This window comes from Thunnus albacares, chromosome 1 (assembly GCF_914725855.1).
Source record: "Thunnus albacares chromosome 1, fThuAlb1.1, whole genome shotgun sequence".
NCBI classification, from domain to species: Eukaryota; Metazoa; Chordata; class Actinopteri; order Scombriformes; family Scombridae; genus Thunnus; species Thunnus albacares.
In genome coordinates this window covers 29,733,644-29,760,565 of record NC_058106.1, presented here as the reverse complement: position 1 = coordinate 29,760,565, position 26,922 = coordinate 29,733,644, and the positions used below count along the sequence as shown (strand labels likewise).

The 26,922-nt window shown below is 40.7% G+C and overlaps 1 protein-coding gene across 1 annotated transcript; it reads right to left on the bottom strand.

Annotated features, from left to right (window-relative positions):
* Positions 1 to 1,739: 1,739 nt before the first annotated feature.
* LOC122983997 (mothers against decapentaplegic homolog 6-like) lies at positions 1,740 to 23,643 on the bottom strand. Its single transcript, XM_044354231.1, has 4 exons — positions 22,161 to 23,643; positions 20,696 to 20,749; positions 20,106 to 20,183; positions 1,740 to 2,737 (listed from the first exon to the last, which is right to left on the bottom strand). Exons 1-4 carry the CDS (start codon positions 22,900 to 22,902, stop codon positions 2,097 to 2,099), a joined length of 1,515 nt encoding a protein of 504 aa, XP_044210166.1. The 5' UTR covers positions 22,903 to 23,643; the 3' UTR covers positions 1,740 to 2,096.
* Between the last annotated feature and the right edge of the window lie 3,279 nt (positions 23,644 to 26,922).

Here is a 26,922-nt window from a genome sequence, read left to right as displayed (position 1 = left end):
CTCCATAAATAATTGTGTTGTTGAAAGACTCAAACAGGATGCCATTACGCTATAAACAGAACTTTCTCCTAGCAGAGCTGGTTTGGGCCTGAGTGCCCTGCTGTGGTTTGTTGTGTAATCTCTCAGTTATGCACTTTATTTTCTTACCACTGGCACTGTGACGCCTTTCACTGTTTTCCATTGCCGCTGGTCCCTTTTAACGCCAATAAGATAGTTAAATCTTAATTATGATTTATGCAGTTTGAACTCATTTTTTAAAAAGTATGCGGTGTATCGTGTATGTAAACTTTTTCCTTTTACACGAACAGCGAAACTTTTGGGTATGAAAGTTCATTCTTGAGCTTTGGGAACAGTAAGCATAACAAAATGATCAAAGCTCAGATGTCCTCTTACTAGCTTGTCATAACTTTTAAGTTCGTCAGCGAATAGAGTGCCTTAAAGCTAGGTTTATACTCAACACAAGGGGTTAATGACGTGATTTATAGTTCTGTATCAGGTTATACCTGTTCATAACGCCTTCACAATATTAGACAGATATATCATTAGTAATCAGGCCTTATTGTGCTGTAATTATATCCCTCGCAGTAACTGTGTTTTCATTCTTTCATTCACTTTGTGATATAGAGCAACATTAGCCTACGCAGGTACTTATAGAACTACGGCTCAGATAACTTCTATTTTGAGACTATTGCAGTGCAGTTGCCACGTCTATGTTCCTTCATTCACTGTGACAGAGAAATGATTGCAGTAAGCAGGAAGTTTGAAGTGTAGAGGGCTGAACTAGATGTGTGTTACTGAGAGGGAGAAGATAACTGAGTGGAGAAAACACAAGCAGCCTGAACTGACCGGTCACAGTTCTTGTCATCCCCAAGCAGTTACATTTTTGAGAAGTTTACAGCTTAGTGACATTGGTGACATGTAGGCTCCGAAAGTATGCCGTAAACTATACATTCATGTGTAACTTCACCCACGAGATAAGGACCGGTCACAGCAACGACTGGGAAGGGGTCAAAGCCATCGGCCGGGGCTCAGTGGACGACTGGAGAAAGTTTGAGGCCATCCTTGAACAGAGACAGGAGTAACAATCTCACGCCGATATACCACCACTTGCTATTATGTGACTGTGGTTCCACATGCCATTCACTGAAGAAGACTGTGACATGTGGTTAGAAGCTATTAAGTGGACCTTTGAGCTTCAATTATTTTGTTACACAGCAAAAACTTTGTCTCAGGAAACCAACAAGACCAATTAAAATGTAAATTGCACCACTAGTGCATAAAGGATGTTTGAAAAGTGTTAACGAATAAGCAAATATGGCATATCAAAATATCTTAAAACCTACAAGACCAACAAACAGTCTTTAGAGCCTGTGGTGGATATTCAGTGTTAATTTAATCTTATGTGTCACCCACAAAAATGTCCTTTTTGGCAACACTAATAAATTGAGGTTTGTCCTCACCATCTTATCCACTTATCCACACTCAGCAGCATTTTTCTCCACGTTGTTCATGGTTCATGGCAGTTCATACACACAGAACACATTTCAATCATCTTTTAAACCTTAAAAACAGCGTCCATTTTGAAACAGAACTGTGTTTACTCTGGAAGAAAATAGCCAGGAAAAGTGTTTTTCTTGATAAAACGTTGCTAAATATGCCATTCATCGATGAGGAACTTTGCATGTCGCTGACTTATCAAAGAGCGTCGGGTAAAAGCACTTGAGACCACCAGATAAAGCTTCATTTAATACAAATACTTTATTGACAATGAGTGTATGGCATACTTTTTGATGGAATTGCTAAATCATGAGAACATAGACCAGGTTCGTCTTATTTTTACAGTTTATATTTGCAAAATGATGCTGAGAAACTCTGCAATGCATATATAGAATCAAAAGTGCATATTCTTGTTCCTTTTTATTTTGTCTATATACACATTACACTATACATAAATAATTGCATTGTAAAAATGACTCAAGTATTTACATGTATAATATATTTTATATAATATATAAATTTTATATTAAATCTAGGTAGATTACAATTAGGATACTGGGTCAGGAAACCTCCTGTGTATCTGTGAGAGTGTTTGTGTGCTATCTGTGGTTGTTGAGTAGCACCTCCAGCCAGCACGGGCAGGAGGTGATGAACTGTCTGGAGTAGCAGGGGCCCCATCCTTTAGCAAAACTGATGCGAACACTGTGGGGGTCCCAGGGCCCCTCCTGGCTCTCAGGCTTCACGCCGTGCTCCGCCATCCAGCTGGAGCGCTCATAGTCAAACACCTTGAGGGAAAAGCCCGGCATCACCCTCTTCACGCTCAGCCCTCGAGCACTGGGCGGGTCCAGAGTGGGTGAGTGGACAAACACCGGGTGCTGGCTGCGATTGTACACCCACACTCCATCCGGCTCACGGCTCAGCACGATGCCGAAGCCGATTTTACTGCGTATCTGTTGCACACTGCTGCTGCTGCTGTTCCCTCCACCTCCACGGCTGTGGTGGCCGTGAAGTCCTGATGTGCCGTGGCTGCCTGGGTCGTCACGGCGACTGTGGTAGGCGTTGGCATGGAGCTGGCCGAGGCAGAGGCCTGTTCCCTGAGGTAGGTCATAGAAGATGCTGAGCGAGGGCTCGTAGGCTGGATAAAGGCGACCCACGCGTGTGCGCTGTTCCCAGTAGGCAACGCTGCACCAGTGAGAGCGATGTCCGCCGGAGGTCGAGGAACCAAGGGAGGTACCAGTGTCTGAGGGGAATAAAAGAAGAAGAATCCATGTTTGTATTAGTAAATCTTTACTGCAATTTTTTTACAACTTTTATTTGTCATAAAGGGAGGAGAATGATGTTATCTTAAGGAGGAGGAAGAAGGGAGGATGGGAAAAGAAGTCTTTATGAAAACATGAGCAAACATGCTCAGTCTTTTCTCCATTCTCAGTAGGAGTGGGCGATAACACAAAATTAGTTTTGACACAGTAAGTAATACAGAACACTCAGTATCAATAACTTAATCATTCAAAGCAAATAATGTACTATCATGTAGGGGAGAGCCATGTAGAGCCAGAGCCAACATTACTGGGCTACGTCTAAATTCATTTTCATTATCACCAAATGCTTTAGCAAACAATACATGTTTATTCATACTATTTATGGAATAGAGACAAAGTAAACAAACTTCTGTAGACACGAGTCATGGACAGACAGCATGTCGCTAACAGGGATTTTGAAGAGCAACAACCAAACCAACATCTAACATTTTCAAGTATGTTAACATGCTGTTTAATGTGCTGCAGCTAAACAACTAATTAGCTTTCTAAGCTGCTAACTAACGTTAGCGTTGCACTTTTCCCCAGTGAACATTTGTTTGGTGGCTCGTTCAACAAGGCTTTTGTTTATAAGTTTAGATAAGAAGAAAACTTTAGCAGGAAAGCTTTTGTCGGTTGTTATGGCTCTTGCGTTGTGCAGCCGGCTGCTATCAGGCTCAGTGTGACCGTCTGCTCTGACTATGATTGAACACCATGTTATCACTTTATGCTAGATTTGATTTGCTGTGTCAAGCTCACATAAGTGGATGGTGAAACAGTTATTAATCAAAATAATGTAAAACTAGTGGGTAACATCATGAAATCAAATAATTTTAAAATATAAATTTCTCCCTTTTGGTTTCTGATTTTTCCTCAAAGCAGAACACAGAACAAGTGATTTACAGAGCAAGTATGTGTGCTGTAGTAGACAAAAAAATTAATTTCAGTTGGACCTGTTTAACGGAAAATAGCAAATGTTTACAGTTTTGATGGTCTAAACTAACAAAGTAATTGCAGCATGAACGCAGCAGTATTGATCCTATTCATGCTAGTATCGATGCTCAAAACAAGACTTACAAGCCCACCCCTCGTCTCACACTGTAACTTACTCATGCATTCTTCAAAGCAATGATACATTTTAGCTCACAACAGCAACACGCAGGTCGTAGGAGTTTCAAATTTTTATTCTGCCTTGCGAAACAAAATAATTTCTCCCATTGCTTGATGTGCAAACTTCAGTACAAGCTTTGACTTGTAGACCTACAGACGCGTGACAAATTAAACGAAAAAAACAACAACTTAAGTGTCTTAGTAAGGTGTTGCGCCACTATGAGCCATAAGAACACCATCAGTGCTCCTGGGAATAGATTCTTCAAGTCTTTACTGGAACTCTATGGGAGGGGTGAACACCATTTCTGCGAAAGATATTCCCTCATTTAGTGTTTTGATGATGGCATAGGAGAGTGTTGTCTAAAGGTTGAAACGTGCTTCTCCGGGCTGCACGTAGGCGAATGTACATGGAGGTCGTTCTGAGATGCTCGTGGCTGTTTCTTTTATACTTGAACATGTTTTGTTAGCTTTAACGTTTATGTCGTTTTCTTCTTTGTTTTCAACCCCCCCTTCTGACAGGACGGGAGTCAAAGCAAGCAGCTTGACACTCAACTGTATGACGTGTTATTGAGATTTAGGAGGCATGTGTGTCGCCTCCTCTTCGAACCCTCGCTTTACGCATAACACCCTTCTCCGCAGAGGCGTTTCTTTGCAGAAGCATAATTCCAGGTTAGCACGACCAAAAGATCTGTTTACTTTCAAGGCCACAGCAAATAATTCACATCATATTTATACTCTGTTTATACTATCAAACCATTCACTGACCCCTTGCCTTGTGCGGAAGCGTCATTTCTTATATTTCTCCATTTATTCAGACTTTTCCTTTAATTTGTCACCCGTCTGTATATTTTGAAAAAGGGGTTAAAACTGTCAACACTGAACAGCCCACTTCCTCCACTGACATCTCTCACCATCTCTCCTCATAACACACTCCTTCAGGTCCAGAGTTAAAGAGGGGAAGGTGGAGGGCAACAGAGAGGGGAGTGGGGGGGAGGCGGGGGGAAGCATTCAGCTCTCTGTCAACCTAGCGCAAGCCCGTGAACCCTTGACCCCCCAGCCCTCATGCTATCAGCTCACATTAACTCCCACACAGAGTGATGCCATTATTTTGTTCCAGAGACTCTACTGACACAGAGGATTTAAAGACCCATGTGCCTGTGGCCCCATTCCTTTCATATTCCAGCAAGCACCCCCTCTTCATCCACCAGGGGCCAGAATGGCTGCCCTCCTCCCATTAACAAGCTGCGTTTGGGTGAAACCAGGACCGAGATTAGGCTAGGTGTGTTATGTTTGCACAGCGGCCATTTTCATTCCGGGGGGGGAGGAGGAGGGGGATGGGTAAAAGAGGGGTGGTACGGGGGCGCTGGGAGGAGAAGGAGGAGGAGGAGATGTGTACGCAAATACAAGCACACACACACATTAGATGATGAGATAGGGCCTCACACATGCACATGTATACACACAAATTGGGCCTTCTGATGCAAACAGTATGACTATAACACACACTCACACACACACATACACACATACACACACACACACACACACACACAAAATTGCACTTCTCATCTGAGGCCCACGTGTGTCATTAGTGAATTCCGGGCTGGCAACTCCTGCGGTCTGGAGTTTTTACAGCTCTCCAATAAGAGAGCAGGCTGCTCAGCTAGCAGGATCTCTCTCTTTCTCTCCTTCTCTTTCTTTCTCTCTCTCTCTCTCTCTCTCTCTCTCTCAAACACACACACACACACACACACACACACACACATACACACACACATACACACACACACACACACAAACTTACACACTTTTACAAGCCATGCTCTTCCCTGTAATAAGGCAACACAAACATGTCTGGGGAAACACAGGGAGACTTTATGAGCTCACGATCAAATTAATTCCCAAAGAAGACATAAAACAAACTTGGGACTTTTTAGGGTTTTTTAGACATAGTGCACTTTAATTTCTATCATATAATGAAGGGTGCAGCACAGAATCTAGTATTAAATCCTGGCTTTTAAGTTTCTAATGCACCGAGTATTCATATCACAGACAGAGAGAGCATCTAAAGGCCGAATCTCAAGAATATGATGCCAAAAGAAGCTTCAAAAACTTTATCGTTATACTTTGAAGTGACTATTTAACATTTACCAGAGTGTGCTTGTTTGCTCATTTACATGTTTACTTATTTATTCATTTACCATTTATGATTTTATTCTTTAATGTATCATATTTGAGTTTGTTTTCAGTTACTAGGCACTAAGTTTCTCTGTCTGCTTATTTATTTTCTGTTTCTCTTTTGTGTTATCTTACATGTGTAGCTATGTCTATAAACCCATAAAAACACAGACAGCTATATTTCACGTTAAGCATTAGCACCATAGTCCTATAGTGGATTTTTTTTTTACTGAGGATTAACTGATATTATGTTAAAAAATATGATAAATCAGTATTTCCACTGTTGTTTGACAGCCCGAGTGGTACAGCATGTCATGTTTAATGTTTCTGGCACAGTCTTTAGTGTCATCATGCTCAGTCTGGCTATCATCCAACTAAAGGTATAATGAGCTTGTGTGAGAACGAGGGAGCGCAGACGAGGAGGGAGGAGGAAGGAGCGGGTGGGCAACCAGCTTCTTCAATGGAATTTTTAAAGACGGGTTCAAACTGGAGGTTATCAGTATGTTTATGTTCGAGCGGAGGAAGTCGAAAACCTCTGTGTGTGCGTGCCTGCTTGTTCATCTGTATGTGAGGGCTGGCAGCAATTACAGCGTCCTGCAAGCATTTAAGCCAACCACCATTTAACAGCTCTGTTTACCAATTAGATAAGTAGCCTTTGTTATTTCATTTCAAAATCACTGTCTCTTAGTGCCAATCTCACCGAAACACCCGGTACACTTCATGGATGTTTTTCTCTAAAGCCTGAACAACAGTGGGGAGGTAAACTGGATGTATACTTATTGTTACTTGCTGTAATAAAACAACTCAGGACTAGTTTTGTTTTTGGGCTGACACAAAGCAGTGGCAATCTAAGTTCAGAGGTCAGACAGTCAGTTTCCTGCCGGCACCCCACAGAATATTGAACCTGAGCTTCAAACGACAGCACCGCTCATCTTTCCTCTTTCTTTTACTCCTCTGTGTTTTTTTTTTATCTGCTTGAATCATAAATGAATATATGTTTAAGGAATATTTTGGAATTATGGAAAATGTGCTTAATCGCTTTCTTGCAGAAAGTTAGATGAGAAAATTTAGACCCCTCTCATGTCTGTGCAATAAATATGAAGCTACAGCCAGCAGCTTAGCTTAGCATAAAGCCAGGAAACAAGGGGAAATGTAAAAAAATTTGCCTGAAGCTCACAAGTTAATATCATATAATATATGATATGTTATATCTTGTTCATTTAATCCGCACAAAAACCAAATTGGAGAAATGAAAAATTAAGGTGTTATGGTGGGGAGTTTCGTGCCAGACTGTCTTTTGACGGGATGCAGGGACTTGCCTGGCAACCTCACAGTGATGACAGGACACTACCACACCTGACAAAGTCAGAGTCAGCCACTTCCTGTGGCGTCATATTTAACAGAAAAAAGTGAATAATCACATTTCCGAAACTGTTGAACTATTCCTTTAAACTCTCTTCTTTCCCCTTCTCTAGTTGGAGGAGTGGAGTCTCCCTCCTGCCAACCTTAACCTGCACTGAGAGGGAGAAAGTTGGGGAAAAAAGGGGAAGTAAAAGAGTAAAAATGTAAAAAAAATCTGAGTGAAAGAGGGAGCGGGAAAATGAGAGGGAGAGAGAGAGAGAGAGAGAGAGAACCTGCCAAGCATAACCAGCATCCACGGAAAAAAATGAAGGGAGAGAAAGAGACTGTGAGAAAGAGAGGGAGGGAGGGAGACCCTCGTCTTTCATCCAGTGCCAAGGATTAGATTCCCCTCCAGTTATTAGACTCTTCCACTGTGCTGAAAGAAGTGTGTGGGTTGGGGAGAGGGAGTAGGGGAGGTGTAGAGGGGGACAGAGGGACGAGAAGCGAGGATAGAATTCAGCTACTGACCATTGTCGGTCGCCTCTAAGATGCTTTGTTTTGATTCGACTTCCTCAAATTTCCTCCTAAAGTTCTAAAAAAGTAGGAATAAAATAAAATAAGGGAAGAAAAGAAAACACCCCTCCCTGGCTGCAAATGGTAGGTTCTGTGTTGTTTGAGACAACTATCATTACAGGGCAACTTCAATCCAGCAAGCCACATTTAAGCTGGCGTCTCGACTATCTCTGCCATCAGAGGGCTGCGTTATCGCCAGACATGGGCTTTACAGTCGAACACAACGGGGCTCTCGCTCGCAAACACATAAAACACACACATTCTTGCACACACACACACACACACACACTCCTTCCTTCTCCCTCTTTTTTCCATTGTGAGGTGGATCTTATGATGTAGCCTGCTGCAGTGTGAAACCAGGCATTTTTCTGTTTCTTGTTTTAATAATACAAATAAATTCGATTCCGTACCTTCAACCCATTATTTCATATACACATCTGTAGGAATGTTAACATTTGTGTCTGTAAAATTCCTAGGGAAGATGTGTTTGGAAGCTGTTTAGAAGGCTCCTCCAAGAGGAAGAGTGAAAGTAACCAGTTTCCTGCATTTCTGCTGCTACTTCAAAGTGCCAGACAACTCAAGCCAAGGAATTCTCATGTCTTATATCATCCACCGAGATACCAAGAAGCGAAACACATAAAAAACTTCTTAGAAAAATCCTGTTTAGGTGATTTTGATGTTTTCACTTCAGTTCCATGATTACAGTTGAAGAAACTCATGTTTGTGAAGCCCTTAATGAAGGCTGATGTTGCAAACTTTTCATCTGACAGGTGATATGAAATCCAGATTACAAACTGTTGTTTGACATTGTTGACATTTGTTCTTTTGTTGTTTGGTGAAAATTGGTGAGTTTTAAAACTGCTCAATCTACGTGGGAACCAGCATGTTGTCGCTGGTCAAAGAAAATTGAAAATCATTGGTGATTTTGAATGTTTCAGATAAACTAAGTGTACCTTCTCAAGCTAAAAAAAACATAAAAAACAAAACCCAATGGATAATCTGAAAAATGCATCGTCACAAATGAATAATACATCCAACCACGTTATCAGTGCTCCTCCGGGCAACTGTGGGCCTCATTCTGAGTTCAATTTAATTAAACTCAGAATCAGGAAAACTTCCTAAATGCTGTACAAGTTCCTGCAAAGTGAAATATCGGTTTACGCCCATCGTGCACAGAGACACGTCTACGCCACATCACTGCAGTGAAGATGCAGTCTGGTTTCTTTCTGTTGCACAATAACCTTGCCATTGGAGATCGTGAACACATTTTCTTCTTAAATGCAAGAACAAGCTGCTCTGACTCATACAGTAACCCTGCGTGTCCCTTAAAATTGAAGCAGTACGAAAAAGCACTGAACTTGAACAATGAGAAAGCACTGCAGGGATGCCTCATGTCAGTAAAATATGACAGCTAGCTAATGACTCAGAAGACTCAGTAATGAGTCATTGTATATTTTTGGTTGATAGGATCTTCTTTTGTGATTTCTAGGGGTGGACCTTCCTGTTTGGTGGTATGCAGAAGTTGCTAAATGTCCTCCTTCATATATGTCTATCAATATGTCTATGTCTATATGCCTATGTATATCAGTCCAACTATAAATTTTGTCATCCTGTGTTTCCATGCTGCATTTCAGTTATATTGCATCTCCGTCCGTCCTAAAGAGAGATCCCTCCTCTGTTTCGCTCTTCCTGAGGTTTCTTCAAATTTTTCCATTAAAGGTGCTTTTGGAAAGTTTTACCTTATCTGACTCATAAGTCCAAGGATAAAGGATGTTGTATTGTTGTACATATTGTAAAGCCCCCTGCAGGCAAATATTGGGCTATACAAATAAAACTGACTTCACTTCACTTGACCTGAATTTATCTAATAAATAGAACCTGACAGGCTGATTGTACTGTGTGTTCTTGTGAGGGGTCCTGAACTGGTCTAACTGTTAGTATCTTGAAGCAGGTTTAGTTTCTGCAACTGTTTTAAATGCAACTTAACCAACAGAGCCAGAGGATGGTGGGACTGAAGCCTTAATTATCCTTCCCACAGTAACAACAAAGTGATTTATTGTTCTGCTTTGGCTCTACCTCTTGACTGTTGTAGCACCGGCGTAAAAGATGATTGTCTGGTCGGTCGCTGTGCATTCCCACTCAACCTGATGTAATCACATTCACGTTCGATCACGCTCAAAAACAAAGGAGGCAAAGTGTGCACTGAAACTTTCTTTGCTAGATGAGAATGAGCTAATCTGTGTAGCGTTTTTTGATAAGAGTAAAGAAAGATTACTGTCTGCTCCATGTTGTCTTCACTATCAACAAACACTACCATTAGCTACAGTTCATGTGGTGACTGTAAAACCAGTGTAGCCTCTCTACACAACACATGTGGTTGTATTTTGAGGAGGTGCCCGTGTTTACCTACAGAAGCACCAGAGACACATCTACACGATACAGGTATCATACAGACAGAAATCAGACTTAGCTCACCGCTTCGAGAGGACAAATATGCCGTCATATTTTAGCTTTAATCATAACTAACCTTTAGTTTTTTTGTACCTTTAAGAAAGATTATTTCAATCTGATTAGAGACAGAAAAGCAGAGACAGACACAGAGAGGCAGAGCTCGCTGTAGTTGACAAACCTCCCCTCCCAACACATTCCTGGACAGGCCCTCTTCCTCGACACTTCCTCCCCCCGCTCAGCCAGTCACAGGGGTCAAGTTGACAAGTCTCTCATTGAGTCTCACGTGATCCGACTATATGGCCTTCACTCCTCGCTACATAATTACACACATTTATTGGTGGAATCGATCGATTTATTCCACTATGAAGAAATATTTATGAAATTCCTACTTAAACTTAATTTGGGTGAATTTGAAAGTAGCAGCAGTAAAAATACAAAATCACTAAACTTAACAAACACGGTCAGGAGGAAACACAAGAACTGTGAGACTTGCACTAATTTGACAGATATACTTGAGAAAATTAGCAGAAGTGTGAACATGTTTACCATCTGCCACATTCTCCATATCTTTAAGACTTGTGAAATTGTGTGTTGCTATTTAAGAAAGCGTGTGTAAGCAACATAGCAAATTAACATTTTGAACATTTATTTCATGTTGAAAGAAATATGTTGAGAAATAATCATTTTTTGTTTTTGTTCAATTTTTGTTTTTGTTCGTATGGCATTTAAACACTTTTATGAACTGAAATTGGTACGAAATAAATCACCTGGCACCTGATTTTTTGTGTCTGTAAATCACAAAAATTGCAACAAAAAAAGAAAAACACTACTATTGAATACTTGTATCCTTCTTTATATAAAATGCAATATTGTAGAACATAATTTTGGAACATTTTACGATACGGTACAAAAAGTAGTTACAAAGGAACAAAAAACAAATCAGTAACAACCTCATAATCAATGAATCACTTGTTCCTCAATGACTCTGAATCAAGGACTATATAGAAGATTATTATCAAGAAGATGAACTGCTGTGTACCTTATTGTAAAGTGTTACCTTATAAATCAAGAAAATTAATGGGAATCACTATTGTATCTGTACTATATACTATTGTATATGTTCTAATCATACAGGTTTCAGACTGAATAGCAGTGTCATCAGAAAACTCGATCATACACTTTAGTTAGATCACTTTTGAACCAAAGTGGTAGCATATCTAAAAGAAAAAAGAAATTAGGGAGAGTAACATTATTGAAAAGCATCAAACATGATTGTAATTCATGATGCAAAGACAATGAGTAGGTAGTTTTTGAATAAGAATTAAATAATGATCATAAGCTCTGTGTGTGTGTGTGTGTGTGTGTGTGTGTGAAAGAGTGTGTATGTGGTCTTACATTTTTCAGTAAGAGTGAATATTGTGTTATGTCTGTGTGTCAGTGTGGGACTTATTGAGCAGCAAGTTTCCAGTATCATGGGTGAATGCTTATGAACACACACAAACACACACACACACACACACACACACACACACACACACACACAATGCCCTCCCTAAAAACAGGGAGCTACAACTCCTGAAAACAAGGTGAATGCCGCTTCCCTCAAATAAACAAATAAAGCCTTAACTAACTGCCTTCACAGTGCACAGCACAGGCGACAGCTTCCTACATTTCACAGAGTCAGAGCCTGTCGACATCTGCAAAGAATCTTTAGGTTCAGCAGCATGGCAGGATTCCATTAAAAGCCAAATTGCGAGTTGGCAAAAACTCTGAGGGAACAACGGAAAGCCACAGTCAGTCCTGTAATTTAAACCTTATTTTAAATTGTGATGGCCTGACAACATGGACTGAAGTAAAAGAGAGAAAGAATAAGAGTTATAAAGACAGTGAGAGAGAGAGAGAGAAGGAAGGAAGAGATCAAAAGAGGGTGTACAAACAATAAAAGGCAGAAGTAAAATGAACTGACAAAGAAGAGTAAAAGTGGACTAAAAGAAAAAAAAGGAAAAAAGATGAAGGGGACACTGAAAGAAGGGAGAAAAGCTAATCAGAACATCATTGATATGACAAAAAAGACAATCTGCTTATGATGTGTAAGACCTCTTAAATACATGCAAATCCAGTGGGACCTACAAGTTGTAAATGTCTTGAAACATGCTTCTGCATCTGCAAGTCTGAAAACACTTTTTTTTTTTGTATCTGCCTGCAAACTGCACACAGTGTCGATGGAAATGCAATGAATCAGCATTGCATCTACGAAGCCAGAACGTAGGAAGATCAAACACAGAAATCCCGGAAAATAAATCTAATGAAGAAAATATTTAAAAATAGGGAATAAATAATATGTGCTTTTGCTTCTTTCCTTCAGTTCCAAGTTGGCCAAACCGCAGTAATACGGAAATCCTTTCCTGCTCAACCAATCATCATCTGTTTGAAGCATGAGGACCTCAGATACCCTCAAGCACTTGCAGAATAAGTAAGCACTGTAGAGGTATGCATGCTGACTGTCTTCAAGCTACAATTTGCCCAGAAAATCAATCTGTGCATCTGTACACAAAGATGTTTACACATTTCTTCACTGACAGACGTTTCAGCATGAAAACCTCAAGAGGTGACGAGACTCCATCAGCTCAGAGTTTTAAGATTATTTGTACATGTAATGATTAAATACAGGAGATAAAAATATATCATAGATTTTTAAAGTTGATTGAAGACAAACCAGTCAGACAATGAAATGAGAGAATGAGATAAGTAAACTGAGATGAAATAACAACACAGTTCAAACTCGAAAACAGTAAAACTGCGATTGAAATGGCCTCATTCAGAATTACAGTTATAAAGACTTATGAATTAACTACACAATATAAACCTTTTCTAAATATTTTGTCAAGTAACAGCATAAGCAAGGAAAAGTTACCTTTTTTGGTTTAATTGGGTAACCCCGTCTCCTCAAAATTACGTCATATGCAGTAAATATCTTTGGCTAGAAACGTAATACTGGCTGAATTACATTTTCTCTCAAAATACTAAGAAAATGTTGTTAAATAAAGGATTTGGCAAGTTGCAAAAATGTTAATCCTGAACGTATGAGTGAAATGTTCAGAGACAAAATATCTGATCTTGCAGTAAAATATCCACTGGTAGAAACTAGAGCATCATTAAACTTTTTATGGTTATGTTTAGGCGCTGGCAGCACTTAAAGTTAGGGAAAGATCATGGTCTTGGTTTAATACAGCAAAAAAAAAAAGTATGCAGTGACTTGAAGCAGCTAGTTTATTATCATTTAAATGAAATCACAATCATTCACTAACCTTAACCAAAGTGCTTTTGTTGCCTAAATCTAAACACACACACAGGACTCAGTCTCTGGTGCCTGCATCTTGTATGTCTGCCATCCACCCCGACCTCCTCCTTCTGACCTCAGAGTGATATATAAATATAATGCTTAATTAATTTTAAAAAAACGTTGCCTGTGAGCATAATCCAGGCAACGCTTACGTTTGCCAATGCAACATAATTGGGAAAACAGTTGAGTTGTATAAAAACATCATTTCTAGGGGGACAGGATTGAAATTGGAGACATTGTTTCATGATGAGGGTCTTGTCTTTGGCAATGTTGGTCTTCCGATTGGTCGGTCCACCACTTTGGTCCAGACTGAAATATCCTAACATCTTTTGGGAAGATTGCCATGAAATTTGGTACGGATATTCATGTCCCTCACAGGATGAATCGGAATAACTTTTAATATCCTGTAGCTCCATCATCAGGTCAAAATTTTGACTTGACCTTTTGTTTATGACCCGATTCCTGCACAACTCATGACATTCCCATCAGCTGTACTTTGTTTTTAGTGCTACTAGCAAGACTACTAGCTACACTAAGATAGTGAACATGGTAAACATTTAATCTGCTAAACTTCAGCATGTTAGCATTATCACTGTCATTGTGTTAACATTGCCTAAGTATGTGCTCACTGAGCCACTATCATGGCTGTTTTATTGTGCATAAAACAAACGTGATTGACAAGTATGTATGAACTTAAATTGTTAAATCTCAACTTACCGTTAATCAAAATACATTACCAAAGAATACCCACATCATCTATAATTCCTTGAATATATATTCCCTTATATTCCCTTCCTCTCGCCCCGCCCTCATGACATTCAGAACAACGCTTCTACCTTCCTGCTGATCTATTCTTTCATTTTTCATTTGTTGATTAGCTGTTCATTTTCAGGTTAAAACATTATGCGTTGGGAAATATAATGAGTTGCACTTGCTTGGTGGTCATTTTGGAAAATCAGGTATCCACCATTACTCTACCGCTGCTGTGCTTTAAAGTTACTCTAGATAATAACAGTGTCAACATTCTGCCATTTAGCATTAAATGCGAAAAAAAAAAAAACTTCAAAAACCCCACTAAACCACCGTCAACATAAAAGTCTGTGAGTGAGTGGTGGCTCCGCGTCCTCACCCTTCTCGTAGTGAAAAAGAGCCGTGATGGAAAATATTTGAGGAAATGGCAAATGGTTAATGGGCCAGCACTTGATGTTGAATTCCATAGTCTAATGTGTCTCAGTCAGGCATAAGAGCAAGTGTTGTACGCGCGCCAGCAAACAGGCTGGAGGTTCAGGTCACTGAGAGGACCCATCCAGACTTAGACGGATAGATTCTCGCTGGACGCAGTAGAATGTGGGTGTTTACTTTTTTGTCTTTGCACTATTTTTACATCTCAAGACTTTGGTGCATTATTGATATCTCAGAAATCAATTCTTCCTTGGATCCTAAAAAGGTATCTCATTTAAAATTCATGCTCCTGTGAGACAAATCTTTACTTTAGAGTCGTATAGCCTCAGTAGATCATTTACAAAACCTTGTGTCAACCTGGACTGACCTGGAACGCTTTATGAACCAAGCTCACTAAAACAGCATGGTGCAGTCCCTCTCTTAAAACTGTCCTCCAAACTTCCAAGAATGTCGGCTCCGCTCTGCGTTTCTTAAGTATTAACGGCGATATGTTCAAACATGTATCAGATGTCACTCTCCAGAGTCAGACCCCCTTATCCCCCCTCCCACCTCTTTCACTCCAAGACCCTACTCCCCCTCACCTTCCCAATTTCCCAACATTCCTGGGCCGTGCCCCATCAGTCAAAGGGCCAATTCATGGGGTTAATGCTGCAGCGAGTGCAGACAGGGCTTTGAGACAGGATGTTTGGCTGATACCTTGCTCTGCTTAAGCAAATAAGCCACCAAAATATGATTACTGAGGGCAGAGAGGGAGCAGTCTTCTTGTCTTACTTCAGTGCATCCAGGCCATACTAATGTCCGCTAAGTATCATTGCTTCACTTGTTTCCACATGTTGGAAAGCCAGAGCCCTGATGACAAGAGGGTGGACAACTGCTTGACAACTCTAGTGATGTTTCTCAATTTATTTGTCCTTCTAGGCTTGTGATCCCTCAAAATCAAAAGGATGCTTTCTGTAAAAAAAAAGAACTGCTAGTAAAAAAACAAGACTACATCTTCAGTCATGCTAGCAGCAACATCAGGCTGTAATTCTCATTACACACCCGGAAACAAAGATGGAGACTTTGTTATTCTTAGATCTTTACCACTCATGGAGCAAAAATGTCCAATCTGGTCTGAGTTTGTGCCAGAGGAAAGCCCATGGAGTAAATCAAAAGGTTATTTTATGACATTGTGTGTCACATTCGCTTCCAATCTGAATCTGAATCTATTACATACAGACCGCAAATATGAGCAGATGAGCTGGAACAACCCTTAATGTCAGCCTTCTCGTATTATCTAGTAATTATGGGGGGATTTCTGCCAATATTATATCTCTTACTCTGGGGGGAAAGAAGTAAAGAAGTATCAAAAAGAAGATGCAATTCAGTGGAAATAAAATTCAATATTTACACTAATATAATTGATTCAGATAGAGAAGTTAACTAATGTACCCAGTTAAATGCAATTCAGCCTGATAATGATGGGCTGGTAATATGTTATACAATAATGGCATATCAACATGTATGTCAACGACTATTGTATGTTAACATGGTTACATTTAGCATATGTAGCCCTATAGTACAACAAATCGATATGCTAATGTTAGAATGGCAGCATTAGCTTAATAATTAGACTGAATGGCCATTTAATTTCACCTCATTCATTCAGTCTGATATTGTGTTCATGTTAGCTGTTTTTTGTTTGGGAGGTGGGTTATGTTCTTTCAGTGATGTTTCAGTCATCAGCGTCTTTTTCACGTCGCCAAAGAAGCTGCTGTAGCAGTTACCCATTCTCAGAGTTGTTTTTTCTTATGTTTGAGTCGACTTACAACAACCTGTCAGCACAGTCGATCTCATCCATGCTTGTCGCCATATTGGGGTGTTTCTGTTGTTATTCTTTGTGGATGTACCTGGATAGCTATGTTACGTCCCCGTTATTAAAGCTGCCTACTGGCCGAAACAGCCATCAATGAGCAAATCGCCACAGGGATTCAAACAAATCAGAAATGTGGACGGTGGTTCAGAGGTCTGGAAGTCAAAATATGTTAGCATTGTATGTTAGCTTTCATCTCAAAGACTGTCATGAAATTAGATTTTTGTACAAGTGGATATTTTTGACCAGTTTGTCAAAGTTGTATATTTCAGTTTGGGCCAAAGTGTTTCGAACCAATACACCAACCGACCATCAGTGTCAACCTAAAGCCACATCACTTATAAAATCCGGCAAACAGTGTCCACAATCACAGATTTTGGTGATGCAGGCAAATTTCATTCCGAGATTTAGTAATTTGTGTATCAGTCACATGATGTGAATCATATATGCTACAGGAGGATGGGAGCAGAAGTAGAAGGAGCAGAAAATAGCGCTGAATAGTCTAAATATATCTAATATATACTCTATATATATGCAGTACATGCCGCATTAAATGCAGCAGAGATCTAACTTTTTGTTACGCACCAATCATGAAGGTACGAAAGCAGAACTTTGCCTTCCTTCCAACAAATCGCGTGATTGGTGAGTGTGTTTATATGTGTGCGTGTGTGTGTTTTTGTCCTGATAGAACCCCTATGTGAGTATTCTGAGACGATCTTATCACCGAGTCAGACAGAAATTCCTCCCCGTCTCTCCCTGTCTCTCTCATTCTCACGCACACACACACACACGCACACACACACACTCACACACTCACACACACAGACACACACACACGCACACACTGACAATAAGCAGTTGAATGACACGTTTTGTTGGAGTCACAGAGGGATAGTCCAACTCGATATAAGCCTACCAAACCTCCAGTAGACATTTCCTTTTTCAAAGCGGGGCTGTTTGCTGTGGTTTAAAGGGAACGTTAACTGATCGAATGATAAAAGAGGCCAGGGCAAAGGTATGTATGGACCACGCCCTGCTGCTGCTTTTTCTTTAAAGCTAGCTGGTTTAAAAGGAATAATAAAAAAAGATGCTGAAGTGCCAGAGCACATGTTCAATGCTTGTTTTTGTTCTAAAGAAAACATCACAGGCTTTAGATGATATTCCAGAGGATCACCTGCACAAAAAAGACTCATTTACACTTTTGAAAGATCTAACCAACATCAAGGGCTTTTTAAGCTACAGTTCTTTGATACTCGCTTCATGTTCAGCTTATTTCCTGTTATTATACCAGCTGTAGCTCAATAGGAGCGTCTTATAACCTGTCAGAGTTCATGACAAAAACTGCATGCAGATTTCTTCATTACTTCTGTTTAGCCAAGTCTTGTTCTTGCTCATGCTCTTGGCCCGAGATCCAGCTCTCGGCTCCAGTGCTCTGGTGTGGGGGGCAGGGGATCAGAGACCACACACACACGCAGAGTCACACAAACACTTCACACACCACGTCTTCTTGTAAGAAAACTGATCTATTTCTACTTATTTCACCAGGCAGACAATAGGAGGTACCTCCCCTTGCTACTCAGCTCAACCTAAAACTAGACTCTTCACTCAATTGTGACCTTGACTCAACAGACATTTGGATTATTTTCAAGATTCGCTTCCTAAAACACAACTTTGTGTCCTTGTTTTGTCAGTGAAATTAACTTAGAAACACTTAAACAAGTTTGACAGATTTGCTTTCACTTAGAAAGAAAGAAATAATAATCATTATTTGTATTAAAAATGCATGTTAACTCTTAAGTCACAGCCTCAAAAAACATCTAAACAGAGCCATAGCTACCATTGCAGACCCTCTTTATTTTCTGTTTTTTGTGAATTTGGTTTGTTTCATACCGTGGTTGATTAGATTCTACAATTAAAATCTTACACATGGTGGGTATTTAATAAGCTGATTCCAGTATTTTTAGACTTAGTGTGTTTAAATTCGACTAACTTTACACCAATCATCGTTGGTGTAAAGTTAAAATATTTAAAAAGTGTCAGCATTTCTCACCCAGAATTTTATTCCTTGCAGTTTGGAGAATTAAGGCTTCAAATCACTATTTAGACATTGATGTTGGGAAATAAAATGTCCAAAAACTATTCTTGACAAATAAACTGAATATGGTAAAGTAATTAAGGGATCTTCTTTGTTTTGATTTCTGGTCAAAATCTTCTGAGAGTGGTGAAGCGTTTTCTAAAATCCTGACTACAGCCATGCCTGTAAACTAACCAAACATGTACAACAACTTGAAAAAAAATTGTAAATGAGCAAGTATTTCATCATATGTGATAGAACCTGACAATCACACACGCAATTAAGTCTCATTGGGGCTCCTCAGACAGGTCTGCGATGCCGTGACTACACTACACAGACTTCATAGGTACCCATTCACCTTTCAACACCGTCCACAAGTGAGTCCGGGGAGGCTTGATTGAGTGGGTTTGTGGGTTTCTTCTAACGCTACAAGCACCTCTCCACCCGACCCCAGCACGTAAACAAATAAAGCTCCAGTTTCATCATCTAGAGGGGGCTGTTTCCTGTCCAAACGCACCCCTCAGCCCTCCCTTTCCACATATACACACATGCACACAAAACTCTACACCTCAGCCTCATCAGAGCCGCTCAGCTCCCCCGCCCCCAAAATGCCAGCCTCTTTCCACTGCTCAATTGCCGAGAGGAATGGAGGGATTTGAGGGAAGAAAGAGGGAAAGAGGGGGATGGGTGGTTCCAGAGGCAAAGGGGATTGGGAGTATGCACGGGGATCTTATTGCAGCTTCGTCCCAGCGAAATATTTTGCTGTGGAGAAAGCGTACAGAGGGAGAAAGACAGACAGAAAGGCTACACTGCTGCGGCATCTAGATAGCGAGAGACCCCAGACCCCCACCGAGCCCTCCATGCCTCTCGGACAATAGAAGCTTTATGCTGTGGAGTTTTTGGTTGTCTTAACAACCTTTGAAAATAGGAAGGAAAGCACAACATAATAACGCCAGTAAATGCAATTTAGCCTTTTATGTAAACATTCATGGAGAGGACATAAGTGAGCTACGTGCGTTTGCATGCATGAGTGTGTGAGTCTGTAAATGCACACACACACACACACATACATGTCATGCAAATAAAAACTTTTTTCTTGTTGGAAAAGTTTCCTGTTCTGGAATACAAATCATGCTCATCTGAAGCAAACATCTGCCTGGTCACAATGTTTATGTCCTGCTACAATGATAAATAATTCAAGTTACTCACCTGTGTAGTCTCTTGGCGTAATGTGAGGCGGGTTGGAGAAGAGGGGCAGCACAGTTTCAGTGTAAGACAGAGTAGAGTCTGGTAAATGTGGGAAAAAGGACAAACATACAGTAGAAGAGTGAGACTGGTGCTGTAACAAGTAGTTGATGAATCGAAGTTTGATCATCACTTTCTCATTTATCAAACATGATGCCAAACATTCTCTGGTTTTCTGTTTTTCTCTGCTTTACATTATTACAAGTTGAATATGTTTAGGTTATGGACATCCCCTTAGGCTCTGGAGAACTGTGTTTGTCACTACTTTCTGACATAATTAATTGAAAGACTAATCATCAGATATATCGATAATGAAAACAATCATTAGTTGCAGCCCTAATCATTAGTTCCAGATCCTGGAACAGACAGCTTGTATGCAAAAACAGAGGCTCCGTATTATCAACTCTAGGTGTCATCAAAGGGAAGATGATCACAGGTAAATCCCGACAAACAGCGTCACTTCCAACACAAGCAGTAATCTGTGTTTTCAATCTAAAAATACGATGATGACGACACCCTCTGTGTCATTCACTTGCCATTTTTCCAAAACTCACCCAGTGGCTTGTGTTCATCTGAACGGGACACAGAGTATGGGGGAGGAGGTGATTCTGGAAAATACAACAAAAATGAGAAAAATTAAAGGCTGTATGATCGTAATCCTAAATTATCAACTGATCTGCATCATGTGGTTTTGCTTCATTAAACAATCAAATGTTTATATCAAAGTCTGGCAGCTGTTGATTGATCGCTTTGTTTGAAAAGCTCACAGTTGCATCACTGTAAACATATCTGTACAACTTAATTTAAACCTGCAAGTACTTCAACCCACTGTATCTTTATTTATTTTAAGAACTGTATTTGATTCACAGAGTTTTTGACTGATCTATTTATCCTCTGCTTGTCCTGCATCATCAGACAGTTTCATTCACACATACATACACACACAGAGACACACAGGAGGACTTCTGTGCAAAGCAGCACTGTAAATAAGCTAAGTAATGCTGCAGCAGCAGGGATAGTCCCTCCAGTGCAGAGTGGACATGGGTTTGTGGCTGCGGCCCCTTTAAGAGCGGAGCCAGTAATTGCCGGAGTCCTCAGTCAGTCAGATACCCAGCGAGTCAGTCTGGCGCCAGCACTATGCAAACTGTATATTATCGGCACTCCTTCACCTAAATAACAAGAGGAGGACCTCCTTGTCAGAGAAAAAAGAGCCTAAGTGCAACTTGAGAGCGACCTTCAATTGGATGATGTGGGAAGCAAAGTTTTGCGCAGATTTAAATAAGTGTGTAATGTGTTTGGAATGTCGAGAGGATATCAAAGAAATGGTGGACCAAAGCAAGAGCAGAGTTATGAAATAAAACTGTAGGGCAGGCAATAAAAACACAAGAGAAGTATGTGTGAGTGTAGCTCAATAACATTTGTTCTCAAGGGTGTTGCTGCATTTTGAGTTTCAATATGATTATGATCACTTAACACGCGTGTAAAATATGCTGGATGACTTCATCAGAAACAATTGAATCAAGAGGAATAACTGAATAACCGTGACTGTGACGTTGTTCAACACTTAAATCAACATATGTCTTGAGCTGCAGGCCTCAGAAAAAAACAACAACTTATAAACACTCTGGTTTATTGTAAATTCCCATTAATTTCACGCTATCTTGTGTGAGCCATTAATCTTTAGATTGCACAAAGGCTGTTTATGAGATTAAGTTAAATCTCAAGGCCCTCAACCTGACTTTGGTACGCAGTGGTTCTCAAAGTGGGGTCCCAAAAGCTTCTTGGGGGAGTCCCAGGGGCCCCTCAGAGAAGACTTGTGATGGCTTGATTTGAGTGATGTTAAATGTGGAGGAGGTTGACAGAGCAGCATGAAGATATTTACTCTGAATAATGTCCTCTCATCTTCCCTGTCACCTATAGCCCACATCTAATCAGCTGCAATTTAAAAGGTCTTTTCTAAGGGTAAAGGTCCCCTGAGGATCTGATCTAGCCCCCACCCCCCGCCCCTGGTGTCCTTACCTGGCCCACACAAGCGGCTGTAGTGATAGGGGTTGCAGCACACTTTCGCGCTGTCCACTGCGCCGAAGCTCTGGCAGTGGCACAGCGCTTTGAGCCGGGCTGAGAGCGGCAGGTCGCTCCAGCGGTACAGTCTGCACAGGAGATACTGTGGAGAGATGTGATGAGCATCGAGCCGCAGCTCAGTGCTCGGCACCATGACGCACTCGCTCGGTATCCCTCCTTTGGTCTCTACAGCCTTCACCAAGGCGTCCAGACATCTCTCCTTGAGTCTTTTCAGAAAAGCATGAGCAGTGCTCGCGAGTTCCTCCTCCAGCGCCCCGTGCCTTGGTGAGCACTGACAAGGCCCCCCTCCGTCTTTTCTCGGGGCCCAATATGGGCTCCGAGGTCTGAGATCCCATTCCCCAAACAAACAACACGTCACCGTCCTACTGTCGCCCTCCTGTCCCCGCCGGGAGCCTCTGTGCTCCGGGACGCACATGGCACCCCGGTCATCGTCAGGTTGCTCCTCTTCCTCCCTCTCCGCGCTCTCCGTCAGCTCTCCAGCCTCCCCAATGAGTCCCGCAGCCGGGTCAGTGTGTGTCACCGACCGCTGCTCATGTCTGTGGAGCTTTCCTGAGTTTCTGCCACACGGACCGTTCCGTCCTCCCTCACCTCGTCTGCTTCCATCCCGCCCGTCGCTCTCGGTGACCAGACGGCTTCTCCAGAGTCGCCGTACAAGACCTGAGCGTTTCGACTTGAACATACGACAACCTAGACAGTTTTGGATGTGTCGTGTCGGTCCCGTCCGGGTCTCGGGAGATGCCACATCGATTTAGACTCGTCGCGCAAGACCTGGGGATTGTGCACGGTGCGCACAACATGCGCAGCCGGTGGTCACCGTTTTGTGGCTATCCCGCAGCATTAGAAGACAATATTCACTCATGTGTTGCGTTAAACATCACCAACCGTCTGGAGAAGGAGAAGGCTACACACAGTCACTGTTCAGTGACCTGCTGTCGCCAACTCAATTAAGCCACAACTTTTGCCAGCTCTCTCACAAAACCCTCAAGTCCCCAACACTGTGGAGATCCCGCACACAATCCCCAAACCATAGTTAGACCACTCAGGCTGCAGTATCAGTTTACATTAACTAAACAGCAACATGCGCATCAGGACGCATACATCCAAGAGTTTTCCAGAGTTTCTCTTCAGTTTTTGGGTGCCCCTCGATCCTTAAAACCTTTCCTTCACCCCCAAAATAAATCCTCACTAGACTGAAATCCCGGTGTTTTCTTTCACTGTCGTGGAAGTTGTAATCCCGCTGCAGAGTCCCGGGATGAAGCCGGGATGGTCGGGGACTCCGGTGCCAAACTCCGCGCTGAGAAGTTGTTTTAAAGAGAGCTGGAATTACTCCACTCTCCACTCCCCTGCATGTCCTTCTCGGACTCACACACACACACACACACACACACACAAACACACACACACACACACAGAGCCACACGCACACATGCACCCGCACACACACACTCACACACATACACACTACAGTCAAGCCTGCCAGAATAAAACCCGGCCATTACTTTCAAAATAAAAGCCTTAATGGTGAATATACTCTGAAAACTTGGGAGGAGAATGAAAAACAACTGTTGATGCAAAATTAATTGATAGGTTACATGTAACACAATAAGGCTCACTGCACATGAAGCTCCAAAATACACAAGAAGGCTTTTTAAATGCTAATGTTAAATGCTAATTTGCAAATGGTTCATTTTACTGATTTAATTTCCCAGAAATTTCTAAGGAAGAAAAACTGTAATTTGGTACAGATAATAAGAGAAATCATATTTTTTCCTTGAATAAGTGGCTTCAATTACACTAAAATAGTTATTCTTTATTCACATTGGTCAATTATTTGCCTGTCTGGTCAGTGCTACATTTCTGCATGCCCTGACCTGCTGTTTACTGACTAATTGACTAATTGGTAATGTAACACTGTTCATTTTTCAATAATTAGTAGGCTACCAAATGGCATATAGGCTAATTGATAAGCTAAGCTAAATGATGTAAAGGATAATTGATAAACTAGGCTAAATGACGTAAAGGCTAATTGACAAGCTAAGCCAAATGACGTTAAGGCTAATTGATAAGCTAAGCTAAATGATGTATAGGTTAATTTATAAGCTAAGGTAAATGACACATAGGCTAATTGATAAGCTGAGCTAATGCGGACAGATGGCGGCACATCAAGACGCAGCAGCCCGGTGCTCCTCCAACCAAAGGTACCTTTTGCTTCCTTTCCTTCTCTCCGAGAACTTTTCTACCCCAGAGCGATAAATCTCCTGAACCAATCTGCCAAAACATCACAGATTTAGGATTACAAGTTTGCTACTTCACCTGCACCTGTTGATATTTATATTTTACTCCTTCTAGCTCGGTACAGCACACTGAATCTCATAACATGTATAATGATGAAGGTATTCGTTCGTTATAATTCTTTCCAGGAAACTTTTAAATCAGCGTGTAACTAAATTATTAAAACAATAATCAAGTATGCCATTAGGCAGGCTATTTTAAGTCCAGATGAAACAGCATTTCGAGAGTATCTAACTTCTGCATCGTGACATGTTTTCAAGTGAAACAGGACAGACAGGCGTGTTATGATGAGTCTCTTGAGCTCTTTGCCACTAAAAGTTGATTGATGGGTGGGTGTCATGATATTATTGGTTGAAACTGGTTGGTTCAAGTCAATGTAAGCACACAATATTTTGTTTTACAGGAAGAAAACATGATTGGATTTTGATATAAGAATACAAAGAAATTGATTTTTTTTTGTATTTTGTTGGCATGTATTGTTAAATAGGTGCACAATATGACCAGGGATGTGATCTAAAAGGGTTAAAAAAGAAGGCATTTTTCATTTCATCTCAACTTTAAACACACAGCTGTCAATGTTCACATTTGTCTGATTAGAAGCAGGCTTTTATTTTGAAGCCCACAAACCTCATCCTCACTTTCTTATTCTGTTTATATTGACTCTCTCTCTCTCTCTCTCTCTCTCTCTCTCTCTCTCTCTCTCTCTCTCTCTCTCTCTCTCTCTCTCTCTCTCTCTCTATGTCTCTGTCTCTGTCTCTCTCTCTCTCTCTCTAGGGGCCCCCAGAGGAAAGCTCTGGAGCCATTGGTTGATTCCCGCCATCATGTGCCAGTCTAGACACTCCGGCGGCTGGAATACATCCATGGCTGGGAGCCGCACTGATTGTTGCGCAAACGGTTTCAAGTTTCTTAACTCTTAAAGACGCAACATCCTGCTCTGCTCTGCTCAAAGTGGAAATGTTCTGCAGCGTGGAGATCACAAAGAAAATAACACTTATCACAGATGGACACATGAATAATAACAGATACACGAATGATAATAAATAATGAATGCTTACAGGGCCAGTAAATGCGAAGCAAAATAATTGAATAAAATACAAACTATAGAAGATATGTCAATCCCAATGATAATAACAATGCCTAACATATATATTTTTATGTTTGAACACGGTGTATAGGATTACTATATGATCAAAAAAAAGATGATTAGAACCACTGTATTGTCATCATTATATTATAAATTCACAGTTAAAAAGGGTTAATACAGGTTTCAGCCTCAGATGAGGAAGGTTTTAACTGTAAAAATACAAAGTGACAGCATTAGTGAATATGTGTGAGTGTCAGTGCCTGGTGCTTGTGAAACTTCACTGGACACTATTATTTAATTTAATTCACCTTAGTTGTGGTTTAAGGAAAAACATATCTTTTTCCACTTTGTCTTCCAGTCTGATTCTACACTTGAACTCATAAATAAATGAATTTAATTGGTGTGACATGAAATCTGGTTTATGCTTTATGCTATGATTCATATCTTTTTTTCTTATCTTCACATTGTTGAAACCTTCATGACACTTTGTTATATTATGCTAAGAAGACAAACTTAAAATCCTAGATTACTCCTGATGTCTGCATGTCACTTTCAATTAATAATATACTGAACAACACTTAGTCATGAGACCTTTCTTGGTTAACACCATAAACCTTTTTAAACAAGCAAATACATTGTCAAGCCAAGGACAATGTGATACTTATGATATACATTATATGTATTTCACTTTAATCTTCCTGGAGGTCTCATACTTATCATAGACATCTCTATGTTTGTATGTCATTTCTGCTGCCCTCTTGTTTGTTCTGTTATCTGTCTCTTTTTGCTAATAGAAATTTTCAGGTCATTCAGTAGTTATATGTAAGCATGTAACTGCATGTAAACATTTATATTTGGTATTGAATTAAATGGTAGTGCAGTTAAATCATAACTGTACAACATAAAACATGTTAATCACAGATTAATGCATCAATAACAAGGCATTTTAAATGTTTTTATCTATTTTTTTTACTACAAACATCTACAGAAGGTGCAGGGCTTTGTATACAAAACATACATTATGGTATAAATACTCAGACTAAAAGATTTGAGTGCTTCTTCTGTCCCAGTGTGTGACTATATAAATTCAGGTATTGTTCAGGTACAGTTGTGCCACTCACTGCTGGATGCACACAATGCCAGGTTGAGGTTGAGATACAAACACTAACTAAAAATAAAATAAAATAGTGAATGCACACAGTTGAGTGGCTGGACTGACTGGACATTAGCAGCAAAGAGCAGAGGGGGTAGGGGGGGGGGGGGGGGGGTAAACAGGGGGTTAGGGTATCCCCTTGTGGCATCATTCCAGTCCTCCCACTGCCC

Excerpts from the sequence above, each read along its gene's own strand:
- LOC122983997 (XM_044354231.1), bottom strand. The coding sequence starts at position 22,902 with ATGTTCAAGTCGAAACGCTCAGGTCTTGTACGGCGACTCTGGAGAAGC. Across the intron at positions 20,750-22,160 it reads CAGCCGCTTGTGTGGGCCAG|AATCACCTCCTCCCCCATAC; the intron begins GTAAGGACACCA and ends TGTATTTTCCAG. Across the intron at positions 20,184-20,695 it reads AGATGAACACAAGCCACTGG|ACTCTACTCTGTCTTACACT; the intron begins GTGAGTTTTGGA and ends CACATTTACCAG.